We start from the raw sequence: 13,250 nt of genomic DNA, 5'->3' as shown, positions 1-13,250 counted from the left end.
GTTTGGGTCAGAGCAATATTTAATTGGAGAACGATTGAATGATGACACCCAGCCTGTGAACATGCTCAATTGGAGAATCTGGTTTATGAGACACCCAGGAGGGCGGGGAAACAGGGTAACAGGTGACCGTAAATTACATATGCCAGAGTTGGCTTCATCCAGGGCAGTGCCAGTATGTCACCTCGATTAAATCCTTTGACATTTTTTGAAGTTTGGCTCGAGAATCATGATTTAATTAGAGTGATTGCTGGAATCCTGACGGTGGGCTGCGCTCAGATGCATAACATGGCTGAATGGAGGCCTCTTAGAACAGGGGTGTCAAACTCGAGGCTCGGGACCCAGAGCCGGCCCACAGGGTACTTAGCCCGTGGCCCTTCTGAGCTCCGTTTTCACCGGCAGAGGGTTGCAGGAGACCATGGCAGCCGAAAATGGAGCTCGGGAGCCCCTTTTTGCTGGCAGAGCACTCGGGCTGCCACAGGCGCCCCCGACTCGAGTGACGTCGAGCTGGCCACACCCCTCCCCCCAGGTCAAACACAACCCTGATGCGGCCCTCAGTGAAATGGAGTTTGACACCCCTGATCTCAATGGTTGGCTGCTTCTTTCAAGAAGCTCTTTATCTCTTAAGTGCTGGCATCTGCTGTGGGGAGGCCAGCTTTCTTCCTCTAAAAAAACATGTTTCTCCATTTCTCCTTGAGGGAAATATAATATTCTGCCTTTTTAATATTCCTCAAAGTATTTCAATCTTCTAGGAAGGGGGGGGGGGTTGCTTCCCACACGGCTTTTGAAAGTTTTATCTGTATTTTTTTCTGTTTTTTTTTTCCCTCCGGTCTTCGATGGGTGTCTTCCACAATTTCCTCCCTTTCACAACTTGAGAACATAAGCCACAATTAAGGGAAGGGGTAGCTAATTACATTTATTTGTATGAGTAGGAGGGATAAGCAGTACTGCAGTTTGAAACATCTGCCGTTACAATCCAAAACAGAAATCCGGAATTTCCGAGCAAAAGAATTCAACTGGAACCTCCTTGGCAATCTTCCTTGCTGATGTTTGAGGTTGTGGTCGGTGTTTTTGTTGCCTTTGCCAGTTTGTCTCCCGAGGTCTCCTGTGGTAGTTACCATCAACAAAGATGGTGGAGTGACCAGGAATGTTGCCCCCCCCCCAAAAAAAAGACAAAGTGCACATGAAAAGAGTAGATCCTTGCCTGCTTTTGTCGAAACAACAATCTTTGACACACACACACACACACACACACACACACACACAGTGGATGTTCCTGGATCTAACATGCTTTTGTGTGTGTGTGTGGGGAAAGGCTGGGCTAACATACAAGATATCGCATGAAGGAGATGAGGTAGGAGAAAGGGTGGCAGAGACTGAGGGCAGAGTCAAAAGAGGAATTAGCCTAGGATCCTTATGTAGTCACAAGCGAACTAAATCCAACGTCCCCTGAATTCTGTTGATCCTTATCTGCTTCCTAGAAGGGTCTAACCAGAACTTGAGAAGATTCCTATTCGTAAAGGGATAAGCAATAAATCCATCTTTCCTTCCTTCTTCCTTCCCTCCGTCCCCTTTCATCTCCCACCCTCCCTCCTCCGTCTCCTTCCTTCCTCTCTCCATCTCTCCTTCCTTTCTTCCTTCCTCTTTACTATATTCCTCCCTCCCTCCAAGTCTCCTCCTTCCCTCTCTCCTTCCCTCCTTCCTTCTTCCCTCCCTCCCTCCCTCCCCTTCATCTCCTTCCCTTCCTTCCTTCCTTCCTTCCTTCCTTCCTTCCTTCCTTCCTTCCTTCCTCTTTTCTATATTCCTCCTTCCCTCCACGTCTCCTCCCTTCCTCCTTCCCTCCCTCCCCTTCATCTCCTTCCTCTTTTCTATATTCCTCCATGTCTCCTTCCTCCCTCCCTCCATCTCTCCTTCCTTTTCCTTCCTTCCTCTTTTCTATATTCCTCCCTCCCTCCACGTCTCCTCCCTCCCTCCTTCTTCCCTCCCTCCCCCCTTCATCTCCTTCCTTCCTTCCTCTTTTCTATATTCCTCCCTCTTTCCCTGTCTCCTCCCTCCCTCCCTCCCTCCCCCTCTGTCTCTCCTCCTTCCTCTCTTCCCTCCCTCCCTCTTTCCTATCTTCTTTCTTCCACTATATATCTCCTATCTTGCCATGGGTCTCCTGTAGGAAACTCACCCCGCCCCCACCCGTGCAAACCGGAAAAAAAAAACACTAAAAGGAAGTAAAATGACAAAATAAGCAAAGAAAAAGGCGTTTCAACCAATGCCAGCTTCTAACACTTCTCTCCCTTCTCGCTCTCCCCGCGCAGGTTGGAATGGGTGGAAATCATTGAACCTCGCACACGGGAGCGTATGTACGCCAACCTCATCACGGGCGAGTGCGTCTGGGACCCTCCCGCCGGCGTCCGCATCAAGCGCACCAACGAGAACCAGTGGTGGGAGCTCTTCGACCCCAACACCTCCCGCTTCTACTACTACAATGCCACCACCCAGCGGACGGTGTGGCACCGGCCGCAGAACTGCGACATCATCCCTCTGGCCAAGTTGCAGACGCTGAAGCAGAACACCGAGTCGCCTCGGGCCTCCACCGAGAACAGCCCCGGGCGCAGCACCAATGTCAGCCGTGAAGGGAGCACCAGCTCCTCTTTGGAGCAGGAGCTGGAAGGAGGAGAAAAAGTCCCGGATCAGAACCGGCCTAGCCGGCAGCCGACTCCGTTTGCCATCGTTAAAGAAGAAGCAGAAAGGTTGGTATTTCACGATGTAAACCAGGGGTGTCCAACCTTGGCAACTTTTAAGACTTGTGGACTTCAACTCCCAGAATTTCTGAGCTAACAAGAGGAATTCTGGGAGTTGAAGTCCACAAGTCTTAAAGTTGTCAAGGTTGGACACCCCTGATGTAAACGAAGACTCGGGCGTCCACGATCCGGAAAGGTTAATGTTCTGGCTCAGATCCCCAAAACCTCTGACGTGAACTCTAAAGGACTTAAGAGTGAAAGAGTGCCCCCAAAATGCAATGCGCGTGCATGTGAGCGTGGCAGAACCCCAGAAACCTGAAGACCAGGTGGCTGCTGTGTGCATGCATGCATGTTCTTAGGCTGTTCAGGGGGGATCTGGAGTTTTGGGCCTGGAAAATGGCCTGGAAAACAGCTGGAAAACAGTCCAAAAAACGGCCATAAAGCAACCTGAAAAAATGACCTGAAAACAGCCCGAAAAGGGCCCCCCAAAACGGCCTGTTTTTTCGCCATTTTTCTGCGCCGTTTTCCAGCACTCCGGTGCCCATAAAGACCACCTCACTAGCCCTAACAAGAAGAGCAACTGGTGACGGTGCGCGTGGCCACAGAGAGGGCTCTGCGCGCTACCTCTGGCACGCATGCCATAGGTTTGCCATCACGGGTCTAGGGTCTCCAGCTTGAGCAAGGGGTTGGACTAGAAGACCTCCAAAGTCCCTCCCAGCTCTATTCCGATAGGCTTCCGTCCTTCCAAGATGGGTAAAATGAGGACCCAGATTGTTATGGGGGGGCTGAGGCTGACTCTGTAAACCACTTTGCAGAGAGGGCTGGAAAGCACTGGGGGTATATAAGTCTAAGCGCTATTGCTATAACAACTGTAGCGATTCCCTTAACAGCAGGAAAAGGTCGTAAAACGGGACAAAAACCCACTTAACAACTGTCTTGCTGAGCGGTGGAAATTTGTGGCTCAGTTATGGCCGTTTGTTGAGAGACAGGACCACTTGTACAAGAAATACAAAAAGACATTAAAAATCTTTAAAAGGGGGCGGGGGAGGAGGAAGATTTTTAAGAATTTTCAAGCCAAAAACCAAACTTCATCCCCAACAAATATATTCACCTGGAATAATTTCTCACTCTTAAAATCCAATCAATCGTCCTTCGATGATTTTCTCTGATATCTTCCGCTCTCCCTCTTAATTAGCAAAAAGTAAAAAATTAACCCAAATGTAATAATCCCTCTTTTCATTTCATGTAAATCTCCCTTAAACCTCTTTTTTTTTTAAAAAAAAAAAAAAAAACGCTTTTTCACTCTTTGAAGATGAGAATGCGCTATCTTTGCCGCACCATCCCTTGGGAGCTCCGAGTAGCGGCTCATTAATATAATTAATAATAGCAATTATCAGATCTGTGCCAGGAGTAATTAATCACCAGCGGGGGAGGGAGAAGGAAGGAGCTACAGGTTGTTTTCTACGGGGTCTTTTCCCATACTCGGCACGAGGGGACGAGAACTTGGTAGCAAAGCGGGGAGGGTCCCTCAAAATGTGTGCCTAGGCCAGTGGTGGCTAACCGTTTTAGGCTCTTGTGCCCAAAATTGCATGCTTGCACTTGCATGCCAGCACCCAGAAGGCAATGCGCCCCACGCCCCCCTACGCATTCGCGCGCTACCCCACCCACCCCGCTGCCCCCTTACCTGCACTGTGCCTCACGGCTGATTTTCGGCTTGTTTGAGGCCTTTTTCGGCCTCCCAGAGGCTTGAGGAAGGCTTCTGCAGGCTTTGCAGGCCGAAGACTTAGGCCCGTTTTGTCATTTCCGATATTTTCAGTAAAAGGGGAAGTGATGAAATGGGCCTAGTTTTAAGCCTGCAGAAGCCTTCCTCCAGCTTCTGGGAGGCCGAAAATCAGCTGTGAGGGACCCAGGAACGTGGGCAGAGAATACAGACAGTCCTTGATTTACGACTACAATTGTCCCCAGCATTTATATATCTAAACAAGACTGATGTCAGGATTCTAGCAATCGCCTTAAGTAAATCGCGCACCTCGAGCCAAACTTCAAAAAACTTCAAAGGGTTTATTAGGAGCGACATACTGGCATTATATAGAGCACTGCACACCAGAACAACTAGACACAAGGACAGTTTTTTCCCAAAGGCCATCCCTCTGCTAAACAAATAATTCCCTCAACACTGTCCAACTATTTACAAAGTCTGAACTACTATTACTGTTAAATCTTAACATCATTCCTTATCACCCATCCCCTCCCACTCGTGACTGTATAACTGTAACTTTGATGCTTGTATCCTTACGATTTATATTGACTGTTTCCTAGTAGGATTTGATTGTTTATTGTACGCTACGACTATCATTAAGTGTCGTACCTGATGATTCTTGACAAATGTATCTTTTCTTTTATGTGTACTGAGAGTATTTGCACCAAGACAAATTCCTTGTGTGTCCAATCACATTTGCCAATTTCTATTCTATTCTATTCTATTCTATTCTATTCTATTCTATTCTATTCTATTCTATTCTATTCTATTCTATTCTATTCTATTCTATTCTATTCCATTCCATTCCATTCCATTCTATTCCTTTCCATTCCTATTCCTATTCTATTCCTATTCTGTTCCGTTCCGTTCCTATTCCTATTCTATTCTATTCTATTCTATTCTATTCTATTCTATTCTATTCTATTCTATTCTATTCTATTCTATTCTATTCTGTTCTATTCCAATTCCATTCCTATTCCTATTCCTATTCTATTCTATTCTATTCTATTCTATTCTATTCTATTCTATTCTATTCTATTCTATTCTATTCTATTCTATTCTATTCTCTATTCTATTCATTCTGAATCTTCTATTCTATATTCTGTTCCATTCCATTCCATTGCATTTATTCTCTGTATTTTGTATATTCTATTCTGTTCTGTTCTGTTCTATTCTATTCTATTCTATTCTGTGATCTGTATGAAGCCGACTCTGAGATACGTCATTGAGAATCACCTATGAGCCTCTAGAGGCGGAAACGACTAGCACGTATGTGCGAGGGGAACCTTTACCTTTTACGACCCTCTTTCTCATGGCAACTTGGAGACGGGCATAGGAATGTTTTACAAGTTGGCAACTGTTTCCCCCCATTTTATGACTTTTCTTGCCACTGTTGCTAAGTGAATCATTGCAGCTGATAAGTTAGTCACGCGGTCATTAAGCGAATCTGGCTTCCCCATGGGCTGTGATGGTCAGAAGGTCGCCAAAGGGGGACCCTGCACCCGTCATAAATACAAGTCAGTTGCCAAGCTTTTGGATTTTTAGCAGGAGGGAATTGGGGCTGCGTTGATTTCTTCGTATAATACAGCTTTGCTCTGGACTTACGACCGCAACCGAGCTGGATATTTCTGCTGCCAAGCAAGATGGGATACCTTGCAACCATTGTTAAGTGAGAAATGAAGTGAGCTTTGTCCCATTTTACGAATTTTTGTGCCACTGTTAAGTGAATCTCGGCAGGTGTTAAATTAGTCACATGGTCATTAAGTGATTCTGGCTTCCCCATTGCTCGTCCGAAGGTCGCAAAGGGAGATCATGTGACCTTGGGACGCTGCAACTGTCATAAGTCCATGCCAGTTGCCGAGCCTCCGAATTTCAATCATGTGACCACGGGGATGCTGGAACGGTTGTAAGTGTGAAAAACATCGTGAGTCGCTTTTTTTCAGTGTCCGTTGTAACTTTGAACCGTCACTAAAGGTAAATTACAAGTGGAGGGCTACCAGGCCAGATTAGGAGAAGGAACAGGGCGGTTTATGCTGACCATAATTTCTGTCGCAAGTGGAAGTGGAAATTATTTTCGCAGACGCATTGGCACCGCCTGGTTGTATTTTAAGAAAGGTATATTTCTGCTTCCTTTCTAACCCGAATTTATCCTTCAGTTGGGTTTATCCAGGGCTGGAGGAAGAGAAAAACACCTATTATATTCCTTTCTGAGTCATCCCTTGGTTTGTGCATTTTTGACCTGCACAATTTCCTTCCCTCGCCTGCCAGCGTGCACAAAGATGTTGAAGGAGAAGGCTTGGACCGCGGGCGTCATGCCCCTGTCAGAGTCTGAATCCAAGGAGGAAGACAAACAGCAGACAGGGAGGGGGTGTGTGGCTCCGTTGGCTGAGGAGGAAACTGGGGAAGGGCAAAGTCCATCTGGGCAGAGGAGGGAAGAGGTAGAACAAGGAAGAGAGAATTCAGAGGAAGACCCAGGCCCACCCCCTCTTCATCCTAGGGCACATAGGGAGGAACAGAGAAGAGAGCAACATGGGTTGCATGGATTACGGGGGAGGAAAAGGCCCTGATTCCCTTCATTAGCCGCAGCTGGGAATGAGAGTTTAAAAGAGATGCAGGCTGAGTGCGGCAGCTGCTTGGAGCAAACGTGGTTTATCTGTGTTCCCTGGCGTCTTCCTAACCAAGTTGAGTTATTGCCGTGCCTTCGTGTCTGGAATTCTTGCTCCTGCCCTGCCGAACTAATTACTTTATTTTGCCCTGATTGGACTTATAGTTACAGTTTTTGTTGACCATGTTTTGGACTCGATGTTTCTGCAGCCAAAGGCTATTTGCCTGGGAGAGTTTTTCTGCAGCCCAGAAGGTTAACCTGGACATTGGGGGCAAAGTTGGAGCTAATAAAGGGACTCCTACTGATTATCTGTCTGTGTTTGTTGCCTTTGTGCCACGCTACTCTGGGTCATCGCAGGGATGCCATCGTTTGCCGCAAATATAACCGGTGGGAAATGACAACCTCGGTGTGGCCAAGCAAGGACCGCCGCTTCCATGCGCCCATCTCCGAAAAGGTCTCTTAAGTTTAGCTGATTATCCTCGGGAATACTTTTTTCACTTCTCCATGCAATTATAAGTCAATTTATTCCTACAAAGCTGGGAGCAGATGTGGGGGTGTAACTGGGACACAGCGAGTACCCCAAATGTCTGCGGCCAAAGATGGAAGGGTAGGATTGGGGTTTCTTCTTACTGAACATGCCTTCTTTCCTTCATTCGTTCCTTCATGACCTCTTTGTTCGGGAAGCAGTTTAGACTAACAGAGCCGGAAGGGACCTTGGAAGGTCTTCTAGTCCAACCCCCAACTCAGACAGGAAACCCGACCCCACTTCAGACAAATGATTCTCCAGTCCCTTCTTTAAAACCTCCAGTGTTGGGAGCCTTCTGGAGGCAAGCTGTTCCACTCGTTAAAAGAATTACAGGATAATACTTGGAAGGGACCTTGAGGTCATCTAGTCCAACCCCCGTGCTCAAGCAGGAGACCTTAGACCATTCCAGACGAGTGGCTAGTCCTGTCTCTTCTTAAAAGTCTCCACTTCTGGCATTCTTGGCATAGGTTCGCCAACATGGTTATAGACCTTTCTCGCCACAGCTGTTAAAGCAAATCACAGCAGTTGTTAAGTCAGTAGCACGGTTGTTAAGTGAATCGGGTTTCCCCCATGGACTTTGCCAGTCAGAAGGTCGTAAAAGGGGATCAACTGACCCCGGGACACTGCCACCATCGTAAATAGCAGTCTTCCAATATTTGAGGGGCTGCCACAAAGAAGGGGGGGGTCTCAACTTATTACACCTGATTGCAGGAAAGAAGCAATGAATGGAGATTAATTAAGGAGAGAAGCAACCTGGAACTAAGAACAGTGAGGACAATTAGCCAACGGAACTGCTTGCTACCAGAAGTTGTGGGTGCTCCATCCCCGGAGTTTTTAAGAAGAGACTGGACAGCCAAATGTCTGAAATGATATAGGGTCTCCTACATTAGCAGGGGGCTGGACTAGAAGACCTTCAGGGTCCCTTCCAGCTCGATTCCGATTCTTATTCACCCTTATCTTCCTTTGAAAACAGCCTCCCTGAATAGAATATTCAGCGGATAAATTGAATGGACCAGAAGACAATACACAGCCTTGGTTGGCAACCAAGAGCCAAATTAAAATATTTATTTATTGTTCGTTTATAAACAGTTTGAATGTCGGTCCCTCTTTATTTCTACAATTCTGGACAGTTAACCTTAAGTTAGGATTTAACAATAAAATTCCTCTTTTTAAAAAAAAAAATAGATAGGCACGATAGCATTAATACAATGCAACTGGGGTCAAAAGGATATTTGCTTTTGTCTACAGATATAATCGTGCAGCTGAGCCGGCATAATATTTTTTTGACCCATTGCCAGAGGGTTTTTAAAGCTTTTCAGAATGTCAAGGAATCATCTAGATCTCGTGAGAGACGATAGAGCCGTGATGGTGAACCTATGGCACACGTGCCACAGGTGGCTCGCAGAGCCATTTGTGCCGGCATGCGAGCCACAGGCCAACCTACCTCACTGTGCGTGCGCGTGCCTCCCAGCTGATTTTCAGCCTGTTTGAGGCCTTTTTCGGCCTCCCAGAGGCTTGAGGAAGGGATGAAGCGGGCCTATTTTTCGGCCTCCAGAGGCTGCAGAGGCTTTCATGAAGCTTCTGGGAGGCTGAAAATCAGCTGGGAGGCGCAGTGCAGGTAAGGGGATTGCGCACGCATGCCCGGGGGCCGTCGGGGGGGCACGCATTGCCTTCTGGGTGCTGGCATGCAAGCGCGCGCGCACACAGTTTTTGGCACAGGAGCCAAGAAAGGTTAGCTACCACTATGATAGAGGATGATCTGCTGTCCTATAGGGGCTTCTGTGACAGAAAAGGTACACTCCCTAAGTGCCATTTTATGGTATTGCGTTAGAAGAGACCCCCGGTGTGTGCCAACACCATTGGCTCTGGTGTGTTGGGCAGAATGAACAGGAGACAAGTGGCTTCACTAATAATTGACCCCTAATGCCACCTAAGTCTTCATAGGTGATGATGACCAGTTTGGTCTAGTGGTGGAAGGTACCAGGCTGGAAACCAGGAGATACGAGTTCTAGTCCTGCCTTAGGCACGATGGATGGCCAATCCCCAGGAGATGGTGAGTTCTAGTCCTGCCTTAGGCATGTAAGCTGGATGTCTTTGGACCATTGACCTGGAGATGGTGAGTGGAATATTAGTACTGCTTTATAAAGCCTTAGTAAGACCACGCTTGGAATACTGTATCCAGCCAACCCTGGAGGTTTTTAAGAAGAGTTTGGGCGTCCATTTGTCTGAAATGGTCTAGGGTCTCCTGCTTGGGCAAGGGGGCTGTGCTAGAAGACCTTCCAAGGTCCCAATTCTGTTCTTCTGTATCCTCTCGGGATCTGTAACTCTGAAAGCTGAACCGCGGGTTGAGTCGGAGCTGTCACAAGGATGGTTAGCCCGCAGTCTCGCGCCTGGAGCCAGTTGGGTATCTCCGCTGCCATCAACCTCTTTGAAGTGACAGCTTTAAAGGTTTTAATAGGAGGGACCTCGAGCAAGGGCAGGCAAAAGTCGGCGTAATTCTACTTCGACTCCAACCTTCGTGTAAACTTAATGAAGATGAAGAATAGAAAACAGAGGCCAGGGGACAGGAGGTGGAGGGAAAGGTGACCTCACCATCTTGCAGCCCTTTGCCCGGGGCTCTGGATTTCGTTTCTTGTTGGTGGCTATTTTGTATGTGCGTGTGTTTTAAGTAATTTTTATTGTACTTTTCCACATTTAAAAAAAACCTCACATGCATTTAGGTCAATGTACACAAATACATTAATTTTTATTTCTACTGTCTAACCAGTTATACCACTTATCCCATTCTCTATAATATTCCATATCTTCTCTATCTTGCAGTTCCAATGTGAGTTGAACCATCTCTGCACAACCCATCACTTTATTATCATACTTTCAGAGGGGGCACCGTCTAGTTTCCAACTGTGCATAAGCAATTCTTGCCGCAGTCAATATATGTACTATGATATCTTTAGTTCCTTTATCAAATACTCCTCTAATTATTCCTAATAGAAATGTTTCAGGTTTGAACTCAATTTGGAGACCGATAATTTCCTGCAACCAATTCCTTATTTTGGTCCAATATTTTCTTGCTTCGGGGCATGACCACCGCATGTGAAAGAAGGTACCCTGTTTGTGCTTACATTTCCAACATTCTGGACTCATGTTTGGATATATTTTTGCCAATGTTGCCGGTGGCTAGATGGCAACGATAAAACATTTTATAAAAGATTTTCCTTGTAGGCAAGCAGACATGGTTAATTTATAATTTTTAGTCCACAATTTTTCCCATTCTTCTAATTGAATTCTATAACCCAAATTGCTTGTCAAGGCTATCATAGATCCTTTAACAACTTTCTCTTAATAAGTAATTATACATTTTTGTTATGAATTGGCTGTTGTGTATTTTTATTGGAAACAAAGGCACACAAGTTTTCTTAAAAGCTCGGAGTTGGGCAGGCCGTTCTCTCGTGTGCCAGGGAGTGGCAGGCGTGCAGATTTGGCACAAGTGCCAATGTCTCTGTGCAAATGCTGGGGAAAGGTGTGTGTGTGAGGTTGGGATGCACATGAAGGCAAGTGTGATGATCCGGGGTGTGCCGTGAAGGCAACACAATTAGATAAGCAATAAGAGTCCCTTTATTATCTCCAAATTTGCCCCCAATGTCCTGATTACCTTCTGGCTGGAGAAAAAACTCTCCCAGGAACAGCCTTTGACTGCAGAAAATTAAGTCCAAAACATGAGCAATACAAACTGTAACTTAAAAGTCCAAACAAGCCAAACTGAAGTAATTAGTTTGGCAGGGCAGGAGCAAGAATTTCAAACTTGAAGGTACAGCAAAACTCACACAGTTGGGAAGATGCCAGGAACGCAGATACAAAGACCACACAGGATAAAGTCACATTTGCTCCCAGCAGCCTGCTCCACGCAGCCTGCCTTTGTTATCAACTCTCTTCCCAGCTATGGCTAATGAAGGGAATCAGGGCCCTTTCCTCCCCCGTAAGCCATGCAACCCACCTTGCTCCCTTCTCCATTCCTGCCTGTGTGCCCTAGGATGAAGAGGGAGTGGGCCTGGCTCTTCCTCTGGACTCCCTCTCCCTTGTTCTGCATCTCCCTTGTTCTACCTCTCCCCTGCTCTGCCCAGCCAGACTTGCCTTTCCCCAGTTCCCTCCGCAGCCAGCGGAGCCACACTCCCACCCCTTCAGCTGTTCGTCGCATTCCCAGGGTCACGCAATCAAAATTCAGACACATGACTCATATTTATGACAGTTGCAGAGACCAGGGTTCACGTGATCCCCTTTTGTGACCTTCCGACAAGCAAAGTCCACGAGGAAGCCCAGATTCACTTACCGATTGTGTAATGAACTTAAAGAACTGCAGTGATTCACTTAACAACAGTGGCCAGAAAGACTGTAAAAACTAATTGAACACCTGTCCGGCTTATCAACAGAAATTGTGGGATAGAATAGAATAGAATAATAGAATAGAAAATAGGGAAGGGAAGGGAATATACAAAATAGAGAGAAAAGAATAGAATATACAAAACACAGAGAATAGAATAGAACAGAGAATAGAATATACAAAATACAGAGAATAGAATATACAAAATACAGAGAGCAGAACAGAGAATAGAATATACAAAATACAGAGAATAGAATATACAAAATACAGAGAATAGAACAGAACAGAATAGAATACAAAACATAGATAATAGAATGGAATGGACTAGGAATAGAATAGAATAATAAACTTTATTGTCACTTTGAATGCTCACCTAATCGGCATACAGTAAAGTGGAATTTCACTGCATGCCGCTCTCAGAGGGTCACCACCTCCAATTGACACTATCTAATATAACAAGATAAATACAGAAGGATGCCTATACCAGTTGTGGATGAAAGTCAGAAACTACCTGCGTGGTCATAAGTCAAGGACTACCTGTTTCCCCTCCTGCTCTTCTGCTTGAGCAGGGGGCTGGACTAGAAGACCTCCAAGGTCCCTTGCAGCTTGATTCTGATTTCTGATTTTGTAAGGATGGGAGCAATGGGTCGGTCCTATTCCCCCACCACCACACCCCATATCCCAAATGTACTTCCCCAACCCGGTGCCCTCCAGATAACGTCAGAGGTGCCAGCCTCCACCCATGCTGAAAATTGCATCCTGATTCTGCCAAGTCGGAGGGAGCCTGCTTCGCGGTATGAAACGCAGACAATTATCAGAGCATAGAAGGTCGAGAGGACCAGTGCTTCCCTCTCCCCCCTTCTGCCATGTGCTGACAGCTTCTTCCGGGCAGAACGAAGAGTCCTGACAGCTCTTGATGTTCTTGTGCGTTCATGCTGTCCTAGGGAGCTTGTGCGTTTTCCCCCCTTCCTTCCAGCCTCCTTGGTGTTTTGCTAACTCTTTTTTAAAAAAGTATTTTATTTATGAACATTTTTGAATACAGCGTATGCCATTTCCAAGAAACAAAACCCATTAGCTAATACTATAATAAATATGAACCCGTTAATTGATAACAATACTAATAATATACTAACACATAAATTAATAGCAATAATAATATCTACCCACCTAGCTAGCTATATGTGAAATACCACTCATGTATCATCACAAAATCTCCAGAACCCTAAAGCCTACAAACTTGAAATTGGGCACGT

General features: G+C 46.1%; 1 protein-coding gene across 3 annotated transcripts in view; it reads left to right on the top strand.

The window, feature by feature from the left end:
- Positions 1 to 13,250, top strand: part of ARHGAP39 (Rho GTPase activating protein 39) — a 157,002-nt gene that overhangs the window by 72,912 nt on the left and 70,840 nt on the right. For all 3 annotated transcript variants that reach the window (XR_015743332.1, XM_087931811.1, XM_087931810.1), the window contains exon 2: positions 2,304 to 2,738. Coding sequence is in view for 2 of the 3 variants with exons in the window: in XM_087931811.1 (XP_087787937.1) it covers positions 2,304 to 2,738 (435 nt within the window). In the remaining variant the exon portion in view is untranslated. The remainder of the gene's footprint in view (positions 1 to 2,303; positions 2,739 to 13,250) is intronic.

This window comes from Pseudonaja textilis, chromosome 3, assembly GCF_049901715.1.
Source record: "Pseudonaja textilis isolate UNSWEBS1 chromosome 3, rPseTex1.2, whole genome shotgun sequence".
NCBI classification, from domain to species: Eukaryota; Metazoa; Chordata; class Lepidosauria; order Squamata; family Elapidae; genus Pseudonaja; species Pseudonaja textilis.
The sequence above is the reverse complement of the archived record's forward strand: the minus strand, read 5'-3'. Positions and strand labels throughout refer to the sequence as shown.